The sequence below is a fragment of the Bombus huntii genome, chromosome 9 (genome assembly GCF_024542735.1).
Source record: "Bombus huntii isolate Logan2020A chromosome 9, iyBomHunt1.1, whole genome shotgun sequence".
NCBI lineage: Eukaryota > Metazoa > Arthropoda > Insecta > Hymenoptera > Apidae > Bombus > Bombus huntii.
This window is the reverse complement of record NC_066246.1, coordinates 5,854,041-5,870,152: the sequence shown is the minus strand read 5'-3', so window position 1 is coordinate 5,870,152 and position 16,112 is coordinate 5,854,041. Positions and strand designations below refer to the sequence as shown.

Genomic DNA, 16,112 nt, shown 5'->3' with positions numbered 1-16,112 from the left:
ATGGCTAAGAAGCGATCGAAGGGACGATTAATCAGGATGTTCGCGCCGTGTAAATGGTGCGGTCCAGATTCCTCGCTCGAGAGAAAGTCCTCTCTATCAAAATAGATCGGTATTTTCACGCTGGTTTCGCGCCAGCGTACATTATAATTACTCTGAAAGGGGCGCGGAGGCTCTCCGCGGCAAATAGAGCAGACGAAAGCGAAACAAAGCCGTGGTGAATACGCGCGATCAGACAACGACGTCGAACTCGCCTCGATGACGAGCTAAAAATACAGATTGGATTCGACGTTAGAATCGAGCGACTCGGATTTTGATTATCGACTGTTTTTGGCGGTCGATCGCGCCGCACGAGTCGAACAATTCAAACAGAGGCAAAGAATTATCCTCGTTACGCGCGTTGTTCACGAGCAATTACAGTCTGATCTATGTTCCTTTCCGCGATTCCCTTTCAACGACGTTACCTTTCACCGACAGTAAATGCTGCTCGATCTCGATCCTCGTCGAGAAACTCTTCCTTCCGGTCTTTGAACGCTCCTTCAACTTACCCTCGATGATTAACCCGGATCAATTTGACACAGAGAGCTGTAATTAATCGGGAATAATCGAAGAATCGCCGGATCCTGTTTCTGGAGTCGATCGATCGGATCCGCTCGGAAAACCCTGTTCGTTCGTACTTGCGCCTTCGGTGAATCTCATTAGACCAGAAGGGTATCGATACTCGCATGTACACTCGATACAGTCGCGTGTGTGCCATAACCGGCCACGTACGGATATTTATATCCAATAACGTGCATGTGTGCACACACGCGCGTTTCACTGGATGTGTGAATAAATGAACCAGTTATTACGGCGACGGGGACAGGATAAGGCCACGGGTAATTCGACTTTCCATTTATTCGTCCATTGAAAAATAAAGCATCGCGATACATGGCAATTAAATTAATTAATAATAAACAAGATCGAATCTGCATCGAGTTACCTGCCATCGATTGTACGGAAGCATGGAACCGCTAGCTCGAGAATTATTTCTTTCTGGAGCCTCTGGAAAGCCTATAGAATGCACGATGTGCTTCTATGCGAGACAATCGCTCGAATTTAGCATTAACCAAGCATACACGCGCTGTATGGAAATTTCGAGCGAAGTTCGACGCGCGCCAGGTGATCCAGTCACACGAAACGAAAGATGGAAGCACGTCTTGCGTATCCTACGAAAGTTGATGGAAAGTTCGTGAAGCGTGGAGATACGGCGCAGATTTTATTAGCTCGCGCAGGGTCAAGAGACTCGGAGAGTTCGCTGGAGTCGATTCGCCGGCAGATTCGGCTGCGTCTTGCAACAATCTCAAAGGAGGCGAGCCTGTGGCGAACTCAACGACTGTTACCATGTAGCACGGTTCGCCTGAAATAGAGCAGCCGATTATTCTCTTTGCCATTAGCAACACGGGAAACGTGGATGTTGAATAGCTTGTTAAACATCTGCCTTTAAATAGAATCTCTGTGTGCCTTTAGAGCGCAGCTCGGACGTTCCATTTGCGGTGGACCGTCCGGCATAATGGTGAATACATTGATCAGCACGTTCCAGCATTTATGGCACCATCGATTTGTTTACCTAACATGGAGATTGCCTGCTGAGTTCAAATCTAACGCGAATTCCGTTACCACGAACTATCCTAAATTTTCAAAAGACGGTCGACATCGCGAGGATCGAACTGGTCGACCCGACGATTAAATTTCCTTAAGAGAAAAAAAAAAAAAAAGACAAAAAACCTCCGAGTTCCCGTTGCTCCGATTGCTACCAGCCGCCACAGCACGACGCTGTATTACGCTCGTTACGTAATTACTGGTTGCGAATAACGAAACGGGAAGTGGAGATCTGAAAAGTCCATCGGCTCTGGAAAAAAAGGGGCGAATTCTAATAGAACGAAAACGCGGCTGGATCAGCCGCATCGTGGCTCTAGCGTATAATCGTATCTGGTGCTGGAACACGTTCGCATAGACTCTCGACGGAACGCACACGAGGCTGGCCCTGCACGAACGTGCGCGTCTACCAACACGTAGAGAGGCACACAGTGTCGAACAGGGTAGGTAGGTCCAGTAGAGCGTCCACGTCTACCACGATGAAAGAGAGTAGGGCTTAATCAGTTAGTCGATAGGCAAATTGGCTTAGAGGCAGCGACCGACAGGGTGGTTTACAGAACCAGCAAGCCCCGCCAGTGGCCAGTGGCCGAGTGGCGAATCAACCCTTCGCCGATAAGAGTCGCGCCGTGTCCCCGATCCTTGCTGGGGTTTCCTCGACGAATCGTGCACCGAAACTGCCACCGGTGAAATTGCACGGCTAGTGCAAGTGTGATATTTCTCGTCCCATTCGGCCTGTCGGTGTACCGACTGTTTCCTTCGAGCCTCTTCATCGTAGCCGCTTGTCGAACGGAGAAAGAGGAACCAACTATAACAAACACGAGTATACAGAAAGACAGAGAGAGAGGGAGAGAGAGAGAGAGAGAGACACGCACACACACACACACACGAGGTTTGGAATCGGTCGATCGGTTTCGTCGATCCAAACCTCCGATGATCCTTCGCGGATCCAAGTGTTCGTCGCAGATCGACGCGCGTTTAGCTTATCGACTTTGATGGATATTCGAGGGAATTTCCGGCGGATGTGGCTGGTGGGTTGATAAACTGGCTGTGCTACCGTGATAAGGAATTCTGGAGTGGTCAGGAAGGGATTCGGAGTGCGCCAGCTGCTCGATTAAAGAGGATCGGCACGGTAGAATGTACAGCTGATCGGTGAGTTCGTGTCGTTCATCGATCGTTCGATCTTTTAACGTTTTCGAGGACACAGAACTGGCAATTCTTTACTCGGCATCTCCATTTCGATTGCGCCGCGAGCCAACTTCACCGGATGGTAACCAGAGCATATTCAAATTCCTCGTCGGTCGATGGCAAACGTATCGCAAAGGGAAATTTCCTCGCCCCGAACGGTGTTTCGTTCGTATCTCGTCGGATACTCGATTCGATAAACTCTCGTCTGTGATTTCTCGCTCGATATTGATGTTAAAAGAGATCGTACTTGGCGCTCGATCGTAAAGAAATACAATTTTCTTGATTTTTCTTGATTTGTCGGCCAGAGAGTTAGAAATAACGTCTTAATAGCGAAGCATCGCGAAAGAAGAACGACGAAGTTTAAACAACGTCGGGAAACGAGCCTGAAAGCTCGACCTAAATTCGCCTGTGCGGCATCGATAGAACCCCGTGGCGCGAGGGTTTCTTCGTCGAATCATGGGACTTGGTATCGCTAAAAATTTCCCATTTCTGCTAGCCGTTCGTTCCGCTTTGTCGAATTTTTCCCCTCGAAATTACATTGTTCCGGCATTGATCGCCACTTTTACGACGATCTATTCTTTTCAAAGCAACGCAGATGTTCCCGCTTCATTGACATCCTTTCGCACGTATATTTGTTTCAGGAATGACGAGACACTTTCTGGTGATCCTATGCTGCTACCTGTACACGCTCTTTGACATGGCGGCCCTACATTTTCCGTGAGTAGACGAACATACTTGGAAGCTATAGAAGCCGCGATCGGACCAGAACGCTCGAGATTAGCGTTGGATCGAAGGCGGACAGATTGATCTTTCCACTCGTTCGATCGATGGAAATCTCTCGAACCTTCTGTTTTCCTGTTGTGCTTGTATCTCTCTTTCACGCACGCTCTCTTTCGATCGCTGAATAAACGCGATCTCGAGGACGATATCGTGGCCTACATGCAAAAAGAACGAACGTACCGTCGTGAAACGTAAGGAAATTCGCGATTCTCGTTAAGTTCGACTCGCGTCGACCATGATTCTCGTTTTTGTTCGAAAGAAATTTTAACCTGACGATGGCAAAAGAAAAAAGAAGCGTGAAAGAAGAATTGCAAGATTCCTCGGTAAATTCGTTCTCGTTGCGAAACACAGCGACGATAGAAGGTGGCCCAGCATCACCCGCCACTGTGTCGAGTTTCAGCGAGGAAATATGCGAACCGGTACTTTCCACGGAGGTCGAAGGCTGGCATATTAAAGTCGATAGCCTATCGTCGAGTACGTTTCGACTTTCGGCGAGAAAACGCGGGTACCGGTTTTTTCCGAAGATCGCAAGGTAACGCATCAAATGATCGACATCATCAAACAATTTCTCTCCCCCTTTCTCCGTCTCTATGTCTTTGCACACTACGCTATCTTATGTCTCATCGTTCCATACGCTTCTTCCCCTTTCCGATCGTTTAATCAATTTTACGAACGCGCGCACCCTTCCAACGAACAGCTTTCGCGAACGATTTTTGTCGCGAGTTCTGCTGCGATCTTCGCGAACATCCATCGGCGAATGTTTGCTCGACAAACAGAAAAGCCGTTGATCGGTAGACGTCGGTGAAACGGAAGAGCCTCTCTGGTGATCCGGGCTCGGAGTTCCGCGATCGACGTCGCTCCGGAAGAAATTGCAAGGAAATTCCTGAAAGTCTTGTCGTAGATTATCGGCTTGGCAGGTTTCACGGCGCTATAAGGCGCCACGACTCGTTTGACACCAGACCGCTCGAGTCGCGCGCCCGGATAAACGGACGTCGATCCGCGGACCGACATTTATCGCGGTTTATCAACTCGATACACCCGATGACAAATTTTCTCTCGATTATCCGAGTCCACGCGAGAATCTCTGGTCCACTTTACAGGGATGTTCGATCCCACCGTAACTCTCGAATTTCAATAAGCGGAAAATCGAAGATCTACGTAAAAGCTTGAGCGCGAAATTGAAACGAGGAATTACGAATGTCGGCGACGATTCTCCCGTCTTTTCCACGAATTTGGGAAATTTAGAATTTAGACAAGAAACTAAGATTGACGCGGCAGCGAGACAAAGAACGCAGCAGAGTTAAGACACCTTTAGGAAGTAAATTACGAACGAACGATGAAAGAGCCTGATTAAGTAACCGTCGTAGCGCTGATTCGGCATGATGAGTTGCGCGATCGAAAGACAATTTATAGAACCTATAAAACTCGACCGATTGCAAGTTAATTCCGCTGCTTGCAAAGAACGACGAGTCATAAATCACAGATCGGGTCGTCGAAGCGCAAGAAGGCAGCGTCGTATTCCTTGGCAATTCGGTTAAGATCGAACGACACGGTCGTCGAAACCGAGCTCGATGTAAATCACGAAAAAGGGGGCGGGTAAATTGCACGAACGAAAGTGGAAATTCTCGGGGAAACCGGATCCGCAGCTCCTAGACTAGCATATTAAAATGTCCGCGTATAAGGAACACACGAACATATCTCGGCCGGACCTAAAGGTGTGCCAAGCACGAAGACCTATTATGGCTTCTGCGATATTGCTGTTTCATCGGAATCTCGGCAATATTTTAGAGTCCCGTTCGCGTACCGTTCGTGGACTTCCTTTGCCCTCGATCTGCTCGATCCATCGACGTTTCATCGATATTTTCGCGCTGGAAAAATATGACGAAATAATTCATCGAAATTGCCGTCGAGTATCGTAAATCGAGAGCTAACGAGGCGTTCTCGGATTTCCAACCAATCTTCCTTCATCAAGAAGATTTCTATCGCGTTCCGTGAATTTATGCAGCCGCGTTATCGCTGAAGAGCTCGGAATTATAACGGTGTGCCTAAGACGCTTGCAATTTTATTTTTTTATTATCTTCATAGAGAATCGTTATACCGCTGCGAGGGGATAGATTCGTAATTTGATTATCGATGAAACTGAAAGGGACGATGGCTTCGAGCGTCGAAACAGTGACAGGCTCTCTTCAACTTTCCATTCGTGAGTTAAGTGTATCGTTTCGAGATTAGAAGTTGAGGGATGACGTTGGAGAGAAAGAAAGATATCTAGGAAGAACGGGAGAGAAGATGTTGAGAGATACTGAAACTCGTGTTGCTACGTTTTCTTCTCGATTACCATATTCTATACATAAACAAACAGCTAATACGCGCTGTCCGAGGCAATTCAGAAGGGAAGTTCGAACGCGAAAAAATACAGATAGCCTCGATTAGCATATTCTATAAATGTACAAGTAGATGGTAAGATTTGTTCATTTCTTCTTTCTTTTTTTTTTTTTTTTTTTTTTTTTGGCAAGACGATAAGTTTCAGTTAAAATTCTCCATTGAGTTATTCCCCTGTGATCAAGTAGCGGTATCGAAATCAATACGGAGCTCAGTTAACGATCAAAGGCAAAAGATAAGGTAATAAGGTTAAACGAAAGATAAGATGATCTGATAGCTTGAGATAGAAAGAGAAAAAAGTGCAACGGCAAGGTCAAGGACAAAGGAATCCAAGGGAGTAGAATTAAACACGGGAAATATTAAACGAAATGGAATAGCAGATAGAATCATTCGCGAGCTGCGAATTTGTATCGAGAATACGATAAAAAGAAAATGATCTCGCGACGAACGACAGAGTTCCAACGGTTTCCTTTGCCAGTCTCGTTTCTCCTCGCTTCTCTATTCTCTTCCAGGGAGTCGGATCTCGAGGAGTACGGTAGGAAGGAGGCCTCTTTGTCACTCAGGGACATCCTGCCGTTGAATCCGAAGCAGTACGACAAACACAGGGCGCCGAAGTTCCTAGGCCAACCTACAATCGTCTACTTTCACGTGACGGTGCTCAGCCTCGACTCCATAAACGAGGAATCGATGGTAATTTCGCAGACGAGAGAGGCCGACGGTACTCACGTTTAATTAAGACCTAACCAACGTCGGGGAAGCCTGCTCGCGTACGGTATCACGCGCCTCGGACAGAAGCGAAAACCGTGTAAATGGGGTGACTCGGTGCGGGTTGAAGAGACAGCCTGGCTGCGACGTTCCGCACCTTTCGAAACGCCGCGGTTGCGCGCCCTTTTTCTCCTGCATCGTCGCTAAAACGTATGCAAATTGGGCCACGGAGCGTGTGGATGCTCGTGTTTTATTTAGCGTTTAAATTCTCGCCAACCTTCTTTTCCAGTCCTCTTTTTTCGAGGATCGTTGAATAGAAACGACCGAAATAAGGATGAAACGACGATCGTATTAAAATTATCGAATTAAGATCGATATAGAATGAAAAATTCTCAGTTGGAAAATTGTTGAGAACGAATTATTTTAAAAATACGTAACTTGCAGCGTAGTATCTGAAGGAATAAATATGGGATTTTGCTTTTAGACGTACGTTGCGGATATATTTTTGGCGCAAAGCTGGCGGGACTCTAGACTACGACTTCCGGAGAACATGTCGGAGGAGTACAGAATATTGGACGTAGACTGGCTGCACAATATCTGGAGGCCCGATTGCTTCTTCAAAAACGCGAAGAAGGTCACCTTCCACGAGATGTCCATACCGAATCACTATCTTTGGCTGTACCACGACAAGACGCTGCTTTACATGTCGAAGTAAGATCGAGCGAAATCATCGTCTGCCGATTATCCTCTAAAAAACTATATCTTCTCTTTTCTACAGATTGACTCTCGTCCTCTCTTGCGCGATGAAGTTCGAGTCCTATCCTCACGACACTCAAATTTGCTCAATGATGATCGAAAGTCGTACGTACCGTTTACATTTCTCGAGGAAACATCCGACTAGATTAGTCCCCGTCAAAATATATTGCGATTTCCCACAATCCTGTCGAACGTACCTCGTATCAATTAATGAAACTCCGACTCGTTAATCTGATCTATGCTATCAGACAAATAGAAGCGCGTTCGTCCCTCTAATATCACACCGCTCCATATTTGAACAAACCGTGGTTACCTTAGTTAAGAATTAATCATCTCCAACCTGAGAACCTTCTTGATCTCTTGAGAACGTAATTCCTTTCTTGACGACGCGAGACACCCAATTTCGTCTTTAGAAGCGTTACTTTGCCTCTATACATTAACGTTATCCACGCGTTAACTTTCCATACGCAGTGAACTCCCTCGAGGGATTATAACGCGTGCCAGTAAAACAACCTTTTGCTCGTTGACACGAAAACTCCATGCGCTTGCTTAGAATCAAACGTATCGCATTCCGCTGCAAGTACCGTGTGCTTTCAGTGTCGCACACCACCCAGGACCTAGTGTTCATCTGGAACATGACGGACCCGCTGGTGGTGAACCCCGAGATCGAGCTTCCTCAGTTGGACATCTCGAACAACTACACAACCGACTGCACGATCGAGTACTCGACCGGCAACTTCACGTGCATCCAGATCGTGTTCAATCTGCGCCGTCGATTGGGCTATCACCTGTTCCACACTTACATACCGTCCGCGTTGATCGTCGTCATGTCCTGGATCGCGTTCTGGATCAAACCCGAGGCGATTCCCGCCCGGGTCACTCTGGGAGTGACGTCACTGCTGACCCTCGGTAAGGTCGTCGCGCCTGCGACTGCTTTCCGCACGCGGATCGACCGATCCCATCACCGTCTTCGCCACCATTTTTCACCCCCATAGACCGATAAAACCGCACAAACCGCATTAAGATCGACTTTTCTCCTTCTCGTTCCTCGTATTTATCGTCGCGTTCCTTCTATCCTGCTTTTTCAGCCGTGTTTCTTAGTTACGAATACGCGCGCAGATAACGAACCGCTTGAAGCTTTTGAAGCTCGCGACGTTCCAAACGACACGGTATGTACGCGTTCGAGCTGAAACGACACAGGGCACATGGGCTGCGGGGAAAGGGACGTGGGACGCGTTTTCGAACACCACGTAACAAGATGTCTTTAGAATCGTGGGCTTCAAGTTGGCGATACGAACTGTGCGTTTTATGTTCGGGTTTCTGAAGTAGTCTGCGTCGTCTACGTTTGGCAGGTTGCGAACCGTACGAGCCGGTTGAAAGGGATGGAGGATGTGTTTTCAAAAGGGTTAAACGAACGCGTTTAGGGAGAACGGTCGTAGCTTGTTTCGCTGGTTGCTCTCCTATTCGAATCTTACGATAACTTCATCGTCGTACGTAACTGCGTTCATACAGAATTACTTGATAGAGTAGATAGAAGGCAAGGGACGGTATAATTGCGAAACAAATGGCAAACTGCGATGTAATTTTATCAGGAACAGACAGAGAAACGTTTCGTGTGTGTAATTTACAGCGACCCAGAACACGCAGTCCCAGCAATCACTGCCACCGGTCTCCTACGTGAAGGCCATCGACGTGTGGATGTCCTCGTGCAGCGTGTTCGTTTTCCTGTCGCTCATGGAGTTTGCTGTGGTTAATAACTACATGGGACCGGTGGCCACCAAGGCCATGAAGGGCTACTCGGACGAGGATCTAAGAGAGGCCATCGACGAATTCAAAGTACGAATCTGTGTTTCACTCAGCGGCCAGCTTTCACTGGCGAAATTCTGTTTATCTTCTCTCGACAGACTTTCCAATCGTTTGATTCGGAAACTAGTTGTACGATGTAACGAAGACTTTGACGAGCGTGCCACGATTTTTGTAGGCATTTTCTAAAAAAGTAGAACCGTAAAGAAGCACAGCTTCATCTCGAATCTAAAATGTCGAATGGAAATTCGAATGGAAGTAATAAGGAAACGCGAGTGGCGATATTCGAAGCTAAGAAGCAGTAACGTTCGAAGTTTAAAAGTTCCGCCGAAATACGCGTAAAAATATCGACACTTTTTATTCAGAGCGTTATAAATTCGTGCTGCCAGTAATTACCACAGCCGAACGAGGAAATGGGAAATCGCGACGGCACGGCCCGCGTGAGAAGCGGCGGAAAATTCGCGGAAAACCGGCGGAAATAGGAGTAGAAAGGCTGGCCCGTTTTCACAGGCGAGCGTAATTCATGGAACAGTTGCGGCGGCGCGTTCTCGTTTCAACTAAATTTCTTTGCACCTCGAACTTACAATTAGTAAGGTTGAGCGTTTACAAACGACGCGCGGCGTCGGTGACGATAAATAGTTGCGCGGATGGTAAAGATCGATGCGACCGCGGCCAAGCTCCGTCCGCCAGTGAAAACAATACGTTTAACGAGAAAACTGGAGAAACAGAATTACGGAAAATGAAAGAGGCGAAGCCAGAGGAAACACGTTCCTTTCTGGTGCTTTTCTGCTCCTTGTTGGTCGGTCTTCAGGCTCAACCGTTTAATGCGTGCTACGAGAGAAAAACGAAAAGATAGAAAGGTAGCGAATACGGTTCAAAGAAACGCACGAACACCCGGTATACGTCTGACACTTTGATAACACCTGACACACTTAGAATTTCAACTTCAGCGGCTCGAAAGTGCTGCGACTTTAATTAACGCGCTAGTTGCACACGAGTCTAGTAACTTGCTCGGAAAAACTTGTTCAATTGAAATAAAAGAAGACGAAGATGGGGAGGAAAAAGAGATTAACGGAGACATTGTTAAGTTTGCACGATATTCGTATCTCGCGAGATATCAGAAAATTTCCACGCAATTAATCGAACAAGAGGGATGAAACGATCGATCGACAAAATAACAAAATAAAATAACCGGACGAGCTTTCGGAATTTGGCAAACGTTCTCGCCACGTGCCTAATTATTAATTTGTTGATACCAGCCACGGGATCGTTTCAGATTAATATGTAAGCGAGTTTTAATTAACGACAGCGGCGTAGCGTGAATTTAGCATGGACCGCCTTTAAATTCTTTACATCTCCGCGCGTGTATCCTCGAAAAGCGTGACCACGTCGGCTGAAACGCAAACACGTAGTTTGCGCGGCCTGTGAAGCGAGTACGCGTCGATTTCTGTCTTTGAACGTTGCAGCAACGAAATCGAGTTTGCAGAGGCCAACAGGCGACTCGTCGTCCCTTCGTTTCGCACAAAGCAAACCGTATCTGTTTCACATTGTATTCCGTTTCACAAAATTAAACGTCAATTATAGTTTGCCGAGTGGCGACCGGAGGAAACACGGTTTTAGTACGAAATGCTACGAAGAGGTTGAAGAGGACCGTTTAAAGGGAATGGATTTAAATTATCATCGCGTCGAGTTGCGGCGAGTTTATCGAAAAACTGTGACCTAATTATCTTGCTACTCGTTACTTCAGCGGAGCAATTTTTACGCCGTTAAAATGAAGAAGATGGCGAGTATAAATTTCAGGGAATAACGAAGAGTCCTCTTGGCTTGCGAATATATTTACTTTCCTTGGCTTCTCTTCCATCGAAAATAATTCTCGCCCAGTTCCTCGTCCCAGACAGGTTAAACCGTAAAGACTCGTTTAAATAGCGCTGCAAGAGGAAACGCGTAGTGAAAGCGTATAAAAGAGGAGAATCGCGCGAATATGGCGGCCGGTGCGATCGCGAAAAGATGCGTTTTCCATTTGCCAAGCACGGGAACAAACATTATCTCGAGGCGAAATTAGTTCGCCCCGGGTAAGCAAAGTAGGAAGTTTCGAAACTGGCTCGGCCAACAACTTCGCTGAAACTTCGTCCCAACGAGATGGATCCCCGGGAGTCTTTCACTTCCGAGTTTTTCAATCGCCGGTATCACCGATAGACCTTCGAAATTCAGACCCGCGGACGAATTATAAAACTCTGCTGCCTTTTTAAAACGGTCTCGCTTGACGGCTTGATGTTCGAGATTTGAAACTTGAAGTTGAGAATTTAGAATTTGCAGAGTTTAACCGTGCAACGATTACAAATTCCTCTAAATGGGAAAATAACGAGGGACCCGAGACTCGAGGGGAAGAAAGTTACGTTTCACGTCAAAAGCGGCGAAATTTCCCGTTTCTGTAGGGCCGCGTGCACGAGGGTCGAGAGAAAGATTGTCTCGCGTGCCTTGAATAAGACATGGACCCAAAGAACCCGAGTAACTCGAGATTAATATAAATTTCATTCGAGCCTGGCCGTTAGACACAGTCCGGTGATTCCGTAGAAATCCGCAGCGCGTGCTTTTACGGTTCGCTTAATAATTTATTACATGTGCGAATGAATCAGCCGCACGAGAATGTAAGAATCAACGTTACATTCTCATTTTCGACTAAGAATCTCGATGATTATATGACCGCTGATTTATTTCCAACCGTTTGCATTTTCCCTGAGAGAAAACGATCGCTCTTTATTTATATAACAAATGTTACACTTCGTTTATATTCTTGCACCGACTGATGTAAGAGAAATTAAGAACGCGAGGCTTCTCTTCGAAGAAACGTTAATATCCATCTATTCTTGAATCGTTTCGATGATATTGCTTGTTTTTTTTACGTTTATTGACGATTTGTTTTATCAGAAGCTCGAAAACACCGCGTGAAATATTTCAAGACCTCACTGAACGCGCTTTTCTTCAACAGACACCCATGAGGAACGAATCGGAGAGAAGCAGAAGTCCCGTGAGACCTGCAACCGTGCAATACGACACCTGCTGCCAGGGTCGGGCAACAGCGATCTACATCGACAAGGTGTCCAGATTCTTCTTCCCGTTCTCATTCCTCATCCTGAACGTCGTCTACTGGAGCACCTTCCTGTAGGAGGTCTGCCCTTCTCTCGCAGAAGGACGAACACGGAAACGAAGATCGCTGGATCGTCGACGGTCTCCAACAATGTCTTTCGTTCGATCTTTGTTAATCATTTCGATTCAACCAAATGAAACTCCATAGACGAACGAAATGATGATATTATACGATTCGTTACTTGGATAAATCGTCGAGGAAACTTCGGTTTCTGCCGGACAACGAGAAATTTAGCTTTGGTCGTTGGACGGAACGCATCGAACAATTAACAAGAATCGAACGAACCGGACGGTTTTTCTACGACGAGATAGTCCGCTAGAAGAATTTTCAGTGTCTTTTATATAATATAGAGAACACGCGCCGTCAACGGTTCATTAATCGTTTAACAATTAAGTCGCATTAAGGTTCCTCCGAAGAGCGCATATCGAATCGAGCGATCACGTACTCACCCGTTTGGGCGATCCACGGGAGCGGCGTGCACCTTCGACGCGGATCGCATCTGTATCACGTTGAACAATCTCTTAAGACCCGTTCGCTCACCGCGATTGATCGTTCAATTTAGCCGGTCTCTTCGGTCACTTGCTCTTGTCTGCTCGAGTTTTGCTACGATAGATACACTCGATGATATTTCCCGCGAAACGTTCTCGCGCACAGCCTCGCGTTTCCTCGGTATCTCGCCGCACTTTTGCCTTTAAAATAATAAAATAATTCTACGAACATTGATTATCTGCACACAAAGTGGAGAAGCGATAAAAAGTGTAAAAGAATTTCAAGATCGTTGAAAGAATACTTTTATGCAGAAACGTTGTTTTCGTAAAGTGGAACGATTGAAAATTGATAAAAATACGACAGCTTTACAGAGCTTCGACATGCAATCGCTTCGAATATCGCAAACGAAAAGGCAGTGCTGTTCGCGTGAACGTTCGATCGTGATTACATCTTCGCAGAACAGTTTTACTCGTTGTGTGTGATCGCAGAATTTAAGGACAAATAAACGGACTATTAATACGTAGACACGAGCCCTGCTGCCTGCGACGAATCGTTTGCCCCGTTGTGAAATAAATTGCGAAGGTAAAAGGATTGGGTGAAAGGAGCAATGAAAAAGACGTGGAGCTTTGCGAGTCAGCTTATTTATTCTTTCGACAGTCGATAGAGCCTTTTATTCGAGTATTTAAACAGATCCTGGCTTCCTGCCTCCTTGCGTCCCCTTCTTTTCAGTCTGCTGGATCGATGGAACTTGCTTGCTTCCGCCAAGTTCCAACCTCGAAGAGCCGGAGAACTCGAGGTCGCCACCTAGGGTCTACAATCTTGGACAAACTTTAACTTACCATTCTTTCGGTATTAAAAGAATAATCTCTGAATCTATTTTTATCAAAAATAAAGACATCTTGAGTATAAAAGGTAAACACAAAGGAGAAAGACAAAAGGATTGTCAAGTAAAATATCGGGTATCGATACCTGTTTCTCGAAATCGAGAAAGTATTTTCCACCATTTTCGAGCAACAACCCCGATTCTTGTCATCCTTGCACGAATTAACGATCGTGGCATCGTTTAAACCGCAACGGCCAGAGTTGCAGCAACGAAAAAGGATTGTCTGGTACGCGAGCTGTGACGGAACAGGAAGTGGAAGCTCATAGAGAAACAGGGAACTTGGCTGAACGACGAAGGGCCTGGCCATTTCATTTTCCTCTTGCGCCATTTGGATCGCGGCACTTTTAGTCGATGACGAGGATCTCCGGTAAACGACCAGCAGTAATTAATTGGAACGAATGCGCGGCCTGGCTCCGGTTGCTCGCGCGGAATAATTAAATCCGTACGTAAGGTGGCGTAATTGTAACGCGGTCGAATGGGTATCTGTGTGTCGCGAGACGGAACACGTTGCCTCGAAAAGATGTTCCACTTTTTTTTTCTGCGCTGCCGCTTAATTAAAACAACGCGTCGTCGACGTTTTTCCGCGGCTCCTCTACTTCCCTCGTCTCCGATCCCGTTCTCCCGGTACCGCTTTAATAATCCCGAGGAACGCGAAACGCTCCTATCTAATAGGTTTTTAACGGCCAACGTCGCGAATCTCCCTGCTCCATTTCTGATTTCGCCAACGAGCTTCTCCATCGAACTGCGAGCGTCCGGATATCGCTTCGTTAAACGGCGTGCTCTCGTAAGGCGATCGAACCTGTTAGAGGCGAGAAAGCGGAGCGAAATGCTCGCGCTTCTAACCTTCTTTTAATTTAATCTGTTGGAAAGTTTGGATAGGAAGAGGAACCCGCTTATTCTCCGTTGTAATTTCCCATGCCACTTATTTTCCACTTTCAACTCGCTTTCTCCTTTCGATCTTTACACGAGCAGCCAAAATGCCTACGATTATCCAACTTAATAAGTAAGCTCGAAGCTTATTTGTTACATCCTTTAGAGATACTCGTCGTCCGGCCGGAGTAAACTCCTGACCGAGCTCAAACTGGTAACAATAAATAATTCTACGGAAATGTTTCCCTCGGGGCAATTTGTTCTCTAGTAGCGCGCGCCGCCACTTCAAGTCGTTTTACTTCTTCAAAACGCCGCTTTCAAGACCGATCTAGCTGTCATCGCCTATCTCTTTTCTTTCCTCCCTGGACTCTTGTCTTTGTACGCCGTTTCGCCGCGTCTCTGCCCATCCGTACGGTGGCTGGCTTCTATTTGGAGAGAAAAACGGAGAGTCGGGACGATGAAAGCGAGCCGAACAGCCCGCGAGCACCGGAAACGGCGATGACAATGCCACGAGCACACATGTGTACAAACTCACGTTCCAGTCTACGAGGAGAGAGTTTTTAATCATGGCATTTTATCCTGAGAGAGCCTTTGTACTCGCGATGGAGATACTTTCGTCCACTCTAACCCCTCCGTCCATTTTTCTTCTTCTCCTTCCTTTCCTCTCTTTGCTCTCTCCGTTTACGCGGAGAAGCTTTTAGCCAGCCTCTTTATGTTCCTCCTCTGCCCCGCGTCCCAACGATTTAAAGAGTTTCAGTGCGACGAATCAACAGAATTAATTTAAATTTGGAATATTGTTGCAACGTGGCGTCTCGAAAACGTGTCCACCGAGCCTCACAGTCCAATTCTCAAAATTCGCGTGAATGCGCGGTTTGAAAGGAAGCAGCGATACGACGAAAGGAGACGCGATACGACGCGAAATGACACGACGAGGAACGATATGGCGAGACGTTGCGAATTTTGTACGCGGCAGACGAACGTTCGAAGCACCGTACCGACATGACCGGGCTAAACGAATTTCATTTTACGAGGCAGTGAGTTTCGTTTGTGAGATTTCTGGTGGACGATCGGTGAGTTTCGTATCGCGTTTCTTGCCATTACATTTCCAGTACCTGCGACATCCCTCTTATCAGCCATCTTTATCTCCACATATCCATCGGTCGTTTAAGGGAAGTTAACAAGCACGCAAAGTAGGCAATTACAGAATTCTAGAATGTCGATGTGGAGGAGCATGTGATCGGTCGCGATTCGGCGACATCGAGGACAGAGGTAGCCCACCTTTAACGAGATCCCTTCGTTTGCGTAATTAACTATCGACTTTCTGTCGACAATCTTGTTAACGAGAAGCACGCCGATCGTTAATGGATTCCGGCGAGCCGAGGCGGACACACAACCAGAGATGGCGAAATAATTATTCTTTGCTTCCGAATATGCCGGCATCCGCTGCACGTCGAAAATATAACAGGGATGAGAATCGAT

At 46.6% G+C, this 16,112-nt stretch overlaps 2 protein-coding genes across 5 annotated transcripts in view; one reads left to right on the top strand and one right to left on the bottom strand.

Annotated features, from left to right (window-relative positions):
• Nucleotides 1–1,618: 1,618 nt before the first annotated feature.
• LOC126869278 (potassium voltage-gated channel protein Shal) overlaps nt 1,619–16,112 on the bottom strand; it is a 116,166-nt gene continuing 101,672 nt past the window's right edge. The window contains exon 5 of the mRNA XM_050625600.1: nt 1,619–2,440. Coding sequence (XP_050481557.1) covers nt 2,402–2,440 — 39 coding nt within the window. The 3' untranslated portion in view covers nt 1,619–2,401. The remainder of the gene's footprint in view (nt 2,441–16,112) is intronic.
• LOC126869283 (glycine receptor subunit alpha-4) lies at nt 2,449–14,745 on the top strand. 4 transcript variants are annotated; one of them, XM_050625615.1, is made up of 9 exons: nt 2,449–2,784; nt 3,462–3,537; nt 4,001–4,132; nt 6,492–6,669; nt 7,169–7,395; nt 7,463–7,545; nt 8,038–8,349; nt 9,071–9,276; nt 12,233–14,745. In XM_050625615.1, exons 2-9 carry the CDS (start codon nt 3,464–3,466, stop codon nt 12,407–12,409), a joined length of 1,389 nt encoding a protein of 462 aa, XP_050481572.1. In that variant the 5' UTR covers nt 2,449–2,784; nt 3,462–3,463; the 3' UTR covers nt 12,410–14,745. The 4 variants fall into 4 exon arrangements, with proteins under 4 accessions (XP_050481572.1, XP_050481573.1, XP_050481571.1 ...); XM_050625616.1 differs by lacking the exon at nt 4,001–4,132; XM_050625614.1 differs by having other exon boundaries at nt 3,462–4,132.